Source organism: Alligator sinensis, unplaced genomic scaffold (genome assembly GCF_000455745.1).
Source record: "Alligator sinensis unplaced genomic scaffold, ASM45574v1 scaffold122_1, whole genome shotgun sequence".
NCBI lineage: Eukaryota > Metazoa > Chordata > Crocodylia > Alligatoridae > Alligator > Alligator sinensis.
In genome coordinates, this window is record NW_005842685.1 from 417,970 (window position 1) to 425,780 (window position 7,811).

Here is a 7,811-nt window from a genome sequence, read left to right on the forward strand (position 1 = left end):
CAAACATAATTGCTCAGAAAATTTGCAGTTTTGATACCAGAAATGCCCCTGAAATAGCTACTGATTTTAGTGGTACTTTCTATAGAGCGCTGTGGGAACAATGTAAAGCTTTCTAGAATGTACCTGTAGACTGGGTCCACATGGATGTATGTGTAGTTGGTAAAAATGATATTTTGTACTGTAGTACATCTTAAATCAGTTAATTATCTAATAATATTTAAAAACTAAGCAACACATGTAAAGTTCAGAAAGTTGTTTTATTTCTATAAGAATGCACTAGAGAGTAAATTTAACCATACTGAAAAGGAAAATAAATGATTTTTCAGGTTAACTCTTTAAAATGATTAGCTTGCTATGTTGCTTCTGGATTCTCAAAAGTAAAGAAAAAAAAAACAATGCTTTGTTTTATTTCACCATACTGTTACCTTGAAATACTGGTAATATATTTAAATGAGTTGTCATATAGCTGAACTGGAGTTGTTTGTGGATATTATTGTTTTATTTAAAGCATTTTGGAAAAAAAATATAAATACTACAAACCAAATCTCTTGACAAGAAACAACAGCTATGTCAAATAATTCCTTAAATTATTTGATTGTATATGATGCACGTTTGAGCCAAACTTTGGGCTATTTGAAAGTGCCAGGAGTAAGATTACAGTTGCAAGAATTTTAAAATCAAAACTATATGGTTACAAGTTTAGTAACTGCTTCTTGTTGCAAAACTCAAAATTTAAAAACAGGACTAAACCTTGAAGGCCAGCAAAAATACACACAACGTAGGTCAGGTTGTGTGTGTGCACCAGTGAAAGTGACATGAAGCAGCACATCTCTGTACTCCTCTGATTTGGGGTTGTATATAGGGCCAATAAATTAGCATAAATTAGCAATGAAAGGCAGCCAAAAATTTGTCCCATTGTCTGTTGAAGTTTCATTTATATATGCATTCTGGAGGCAAAAAATGGGATTTGAGTATTTAGAACTATATAAGAGAATCGACTTGGATCTATGTATGAACCTGCCTAACAGTTAAATAATTGCTTGCTTTCTATGATGCAGGGCACCTACCATCAATGCATCTCGGAAACTATAGCAACCAGAAGATTTTCTAAACAAGAAGGTAGTTACTTTTGTACATCTTCTAGTTGTTTTATTACCAGCTTGCTTATGTCACTTACAGAGCTTAGCTTTTCAAAGTGACAGACACTATTTAATATGGATAAAATTCTTCAAACTGTATAACCTTCAGGTACAGACAGACCTTCCAAGTATTTTATCAGAATAAGTCACTATATTAGTATAATTTATAACTTGTGGAACAATAGGATAAACCCAAGGTGCAAATGCTGATACACAGCAGTTACATCTAGTTACAATAGTTTTTCTTAACCTTCAGAACACTGGCACTTTCATGGCTGCTTAAATGAATGATTTAAAATCTGCAGTTTAGAAAATGTTTGTAATAAACAGCTAACACACCCCCATGTAATGCTATGAGAGTTGGCCCCAATGATACAGCCAACATTTTAGGTCAAAATGTCTTCTAAAAATGCACACATATGATTTATATACACACTAGTCTGAGCTCACAAACTACACATAGACATTCCAATCAGGCAGTTAGATATGAAATTACATGATTTACAAGTATGGCCCCTAACTTTATGAATATTTTTTTAAATATTAAGACTCGCATAGATTAACATGTACTGTTGCAAGTGTGGAAAATGGAATTAAAAACTGCAGATTTAATTTAAACTAGGAGGTCTTATGGTTAGTGTACATAAACATGTTGGCCATGACACAGACAGGAATTCATTAGAAGAATTTACAGGGAGGGACCTGAAAGCATTTTTGTGAACACATTTTTTTTTTCAGTCATGGGTTTGTTTTTTTATTCCCCAATAAAGAACAGTACAAAACTTGCCTTTTCTTTTTTAAATCATGTAGGAAAAGAGCTATTAAATTAGTGAATTTAGTCACTTTTTCCCCAATTGGATGGCTTAAAAATACACCACTGGAAACCCAGGATACAATACATATTGATGACTTTTGCAGAATTTGTTTCAGCAGTGACAGTTGTATTAAACCGGCATTAACAAACATGTCACATTGTGGAACTGAACAACTGTCTTTTGATAACCTATACCGCACACCATGGTCCATTAACAGAAGAAAAGATAAATGCTTGCCAAGTGTGTCCCATCTAGTACATGCAACCCAGGGGAGGAGCTAGAGCATTCTTTTCATCCCTTTTGCTGACCCAAGTCCTTTAATCCATTGCAGTTCAGTAGCAAGGGGTATCCAACATCCTTCAATTGCTACTGTGCAAACAGAATGCTGAAGGCCATCACTATACAGCACACAGCTACATAAGGACTCTTCCGTTCACCTAGAGGGAAGAATTAAAATGAATTACTAAACAGTTCTCATTGCATGACCAAATAGACATGAAACTGATTCTAGGTTAATATAATGTAGTGATTATTATTATACTGAGTTGAAGTCCTTGAAAGGATAGCTACTATTGTCCAGTTGGAACAGATTCATGTACAATTTCACAGCTGCTTTGATATGCCCAGATTCTAGGTCTTTTTTAATGCTAGATTGGTGTTACAGAGCCAGAATATGGCCCAGGCTTTTTCATGCAAATCAATAAAACAGGACTAAAAATGCAGACACACTCCTAACTTCTCTTTCAAAAGCTTTATATGTTTAACTATTTGTGCTACTGCAAGCAAAAAGCAAGCTAACAATCGCTGCTAAGCACCCAGTTTCATGTTGTCAATTATTATGTTTCTTTGTGATTTTAATGAGCTCAAGGAAACTTTCTTGCCCACCTGTTCAAGAATTAAAACACACCATTATGACTCTCATCAACCAAAGCAGGCATTAAAGAGGGATGGATCTTAAAGTTGTTAATGGTGTTCCTAACTCTTTAACTATGCCCCCTAGGTTTATATGGTTGTTAAGCTTATTCTCCAATCCAAACAACCAGTGATTGTATTCAGTTTCTGCCTTCCCCAGCTCCACGTTTTGTTACCCCACCAACTTCTTTTCCTTCCATCTCAAGAAAAGAGCTTCCTACACTGAAGACTATTGTCAGACTAACACTGACAAAAGCCTTAGGGATCTTTGAAGATGTTGTTTCTTGCATTTAATCATTTAGGTGTGAAAAAACAGACTTGGGGCTGCTTGCTTTCTCTTTACTGTTGAAGAACTCCTTGAAAAGTCCATCTCCCAATTATAAAACACTGTTTTCAAGATGTAATTGCCAGAGAATTGTTTGCAAAATGGGAAGAAAAAACCGCCGGAGTTCTTGAATTGGTACTCTATTAAAGTTGAACGTGCATACAAACATTCCCTTTAACAAGAAATCCTTTCAATTTCAAATAATAGAATCTTTCCATAGTAAATGAAACAAATAAAATACTTGTAGTAACACCTCCCATAAGTAAGGATGCTTACCACAATGACATTACAAGGTACTGTCATCATCTGGTATACATTTAATTAAACTTCAAATAACCAAGTGAATTAATGTCTGTACTTCCACATGTGGTTAAAATTAATTTTTGAGGAAGTCTACCTCCTACAGTTTAAAGTATTACAATTTTCATATGGGTCTTACTTGTCTGCTCTTAATTTTCTTGAAAGAGAGATCACCATGTGGCAGGATTAAACATCTTTTTGCACAATTCTGTAAATATGTAACCACTTGCCTGTTATTAAAAGCTTATGCATATGTGGAGTGAAAAGGTTGCTTAAAAACCACACTGTGCAAGTTAAGCTCCAAGCTAGCAGGCATTCCTTTTTAAACAAGCCCACACTTTTGTTCACATCTTCTGAGTTTTTATTTAACAGAAAACACAAATATCTTCAGTATAGGAAAATGGCTAAGGAGATAGCATGCTGTCCCATAAGGAGCACACAGTAGGGATACCAAGAGGAACCATAGTTCAAGGGAAGGAAGTCAGTGAATCACATAACATAAATGCTGAAAAGTGAATAAAATGTGTCTTTCACAGGCAAACAAAAGATGAAGTCTAATGTGAGATCAAAAACCAGATGTTCCTCTTGTGGGTGCAGACATGCAATAGAAGCTCAAGTTGAATGACGCCTTTTAACAACATCAACTAACCCATATTACTCCATCTAGCAAAACTGAGTCATTTTTTACAAGTTAACATGAACATAAAACTTATGTTTATTTATAGCAGTGTACAGCAAACAAATATTGTAAAATCTAAATAGGAAAGATATATTTTAGGCTGGTTTAACTCTGCCTTTTTACCAAGCTAAAAGAAACAGAGGTTGGTAGACAGACATACTTGTAATCCTGAGAAAACTATATTTATGTGAAGTTATATTTTCTAATGTAACTGAAAAATTCTAAACTTTTTTGCTGATGACACCTTGCTAAATTATTTTAAAAAATATTTTAAGGGGTGAAGATTTTAATTCAAACTATTTTCTATTCTATTTTCATTACAGGTATAACAATTTGCAGTTGCTTCCATTGAATTTCATGTCAGTGTCACAAAGGAGCACTTTTTTGGCATGAATAACGCTAGTACTTTTGTTAACAGCAAGAATGCTTCCAAAAGGACTAGAGAGCGCGCGAAGGGATGAGTTTGTTTTCCTTTATGTCTGTGATGGCAAACACTGGGAACTACAGACACAAGAACCATATTTAGTTGTACACATACAGCACAACCTAAAATCTGTTTAATTGTTCTTTTAAAAATTTATCCACAAAAGTTCATCTGAATCTTCTTTATTGATCACACTCAGAACTGCCACTAAGTAGTCACACACTTCAATTAAAAAAAAAAATGAAACAAGTGACCACAACTGGCATCACAGACTAAAATACTTGTGACTTCAGTTAAGAGAAGAATGTCTCCTTAAGTTGGCCAACCTTTTTATATTTGCCACTTGGTACCAATGACTTTTCAACAGTCATTTAATCTCCCTTCTCAGTTTCTCCTCTCTTTGAGCTATTCCTGAAAAGAACTTTAGAGCACGAATAATTCTGGGTCCTTTTATTATTACGAAAAGTTACTCAGAGATGTGGGTTTTCGGGAAAATTATTAATTGGAAAATTTGCTGGAAAATTTCCCAATGCCCTAAATAGAGCGTGATCTGATTTAGCGTGTTTATTTAACTTATCTTTAGTAAACAAAGCTAAAAAAGTACCCCCATATTAATTTTATGTCCCAATAGCCACAAGTATTTGAACTGAAATACTTGATTAGGAAAAAAATTAAATACAGCACACTTAATGTGGTGTGAATGTTATATTCAAACAAATTCAAAGCTTTATGTGAAAAGCAATTATTTTTATTGGAATACTTGTAAAAATGTAAAGACAATACACAATAGCATGTACTTCCCTTACACTGTTTGTTTAAATTTAAAAAAAAACCCAACACACAAAAGGCACTGAAAACTGCTGACACTCATTTTAGTACACCCAAAGAACTGTGCATGATATGCCATGGTTGTCCACTCATCTACTTCAGAGTTTAACTCCCTTCCACTGAGGTTATTGCAGCACCTCCAGTTTCACTGTCACTATCTGTATAATCACTTGCTTCTACTGGTTAGTTCCATTTCAGAACCAGATTGAGGCAAATCTGATTCAGAGCTACTTGAACCACATTCTCTGTTGCTAAAGGATGGTTTTACCAATGAGTCTATGGGCAAGGGCAACTTATCACACTGCATCTTCTTGAAACTGCCAACCTTGCCTAATATTGTATTGGCAACCATTCACTGTTACTAATGAATTTTATGAAACGATGAATTTTTAGAAATAGAAAATTTCCCATGGAAAAATAAAGCACTAGAAAATTTTCCACCACACATCACTGAAATTACTGCTGACAGCCAGATATTTACACTTAGAACTTTGAATGGGGCAATAACTTGCAACAAAATACATTTTGTGCATATTTATTATAAATCAAAAGGGAAATATGTACTGGATGTATTGTGGAATAAATGAATAAAAGTATAGTGGATTTTGTAAATGTAACAACATAAATATAAATAAGCACTCAGTAAAATGTCTACTGAGCACTTTAAGAACCTGAGACCATTGCAAAAAACAGTTCTGCAAAACTCAATGGGATCTCAAATTATATTCCATTTTTAAGTTGTAGCATTTATTTTTCATGCCTACATGCAAACATGTATAATTACTGCAATGAATACTGTATATTATGTAAAGAAAATGAGCTAGTCATCAGGACTACACAGAAAAGCACACTTACCAATCCTGGCGCATTTCCAGAATATTCCCAAGGGTCTGTAGGGATACACAGAGTTGTTAAGAGTTTTAGATTTAATATGATAGTTTAAAATAATAAATCACTCAAATTTAATTTTAAATGATGCAGACTTTCTCCACAATCAGTTTTTTCATTTCTGAAAACCCAAGACCAAAATGTATTATTTGATCATCTTATTCTTGCCTTTACAGAACATCAGCACAAAAGGCAGTCTCTGCCCCAGATGGTACCAGATAAGAAGTACTGCTCTGACAATGTTAGGGGAAACTTCCTTATACTTGCCCACCTGAAGTACTTGTCTGATCTCTTACATAGCTATTTAAAAATTAATGTTGAATGTTTATTAACCTCCACCCTTCCGACATATGGGCTAGGAACAGAAATCACACATAAACCAGCTTAAGTGATCAGGAACTGTTTTAAACCTGTAACAGAACAGAAGTTCAGTGCACATAAACCAGCTTCAAAATGGCTGAAACTGGTTTAAGATAAACCTGGTTGAATGTAGTATCAGACTTAACTGATTTGGGTCAAACCATTTTATGGAACTTCTGTCCCAGACCCTTTCCTGGTTTAAGTTAAATAGAGTTCCCCAGCATCCCAGAAAACTTTCCAACCCAGGGCTGTGCTCTCTGCTCCAATGGAGCAGGGCTGGCCCCACCCCCAGCTGCCAGCAAGGACTATCAGCCAGGAATGAGGGGGATTCCCTGCCTCACCCCCTCCTCTAGCAGGGAATCAAGCCAGCTCCCAGTTGGGGCAGGGGAGTAAAGCCCCCACTGCCAGCTTCCCCACTCCACCGGGCACAGGGTGGGTGTTTTTTCCCACCCCGCTCCCTCCTCAGCTGCCCCAGAGGACATGGTGGGCTACTGGCTGTGTTCATCAGGAAGCCCTGAGCTACAGGACAGCCTGAGATGCAAGCCTCCTTCCTCCTCCAGTATCAGTGATGGGACAGTCCTGCCACAGCATGGTGGACGGAGTGGGCTGGCAGCTGGAGTGGCTGTGTAGCAAAACCTCCAGTTTTTGTTTTTAATTTATTTTAAAATGCATTCCCTCCCCTTCCCCAATCATTTCTGACTTTTTCTCTCCCTGTTTTCCCTATAGATAAGTATAAGTAAGCTAAGACATAGGATAAGCTTTAAACATTTTTATTTTGGTAGCAAGTTTTTGGTTTTGGATATCCACCATTTTATATTGTATTATTATTAGGTTTGTATTGATTTTTACTGTTGTATATTGTATTATTATCATTTTCATACTGATTTTTATTGTTTCATATGGATATTGTATGGGTTAGGCCTGTGTTTGTAAGTGAACCAAAGTCATGTCAAGTTTCCATTTTATATGTCAAGTCTCCATCTTCTGTCCTCTGCCTGGGCATCCCATGTTGCAACTGTACGAGTCACATACCCCTCCCATGTAAATTGGTTCCCCGATGAATGAGTTTGATTGGGAATGATTGAAATACAATGGTAGCAGGCCTCTACTGAATGGCCTGTAATGACTGGGCCATCACCTC

At 35.9% G+C, this 7,811-nt stretch overlaps 1 protein-coding gene across 1 annotated transcript in view; it reads right to left on the minus strand.

Moving 5' to 3' along the window:
* Positions 1 to 238: 238 nt before the first annotated feature.
* The window catches only part of TMEM167A (transmembrane protein 167A), a 44,579-nt gene continuing 37,006 nt past the window's right edge, over positions 239 to 7,811 (minus strand). Inside the window, exons 3-4 of the mRNA XM_006033973.2 lie at positions 6,278 to 6,312; positions 239 to 2,391 (exon numbers count right to left, since the gene is read on the minus strand). Of these exons, the coding sequence (XP_006034035.1) occupies positions 2,321 to 2,391; positions 6,278 to 6,312 (106 nt within the window). The 3' untranslated portion in view covers positions 239 to 2,320. The remainder of the gene's footprint in view (positions 2,392 to 6,277; positions 6,313 to 7,811) is intronic.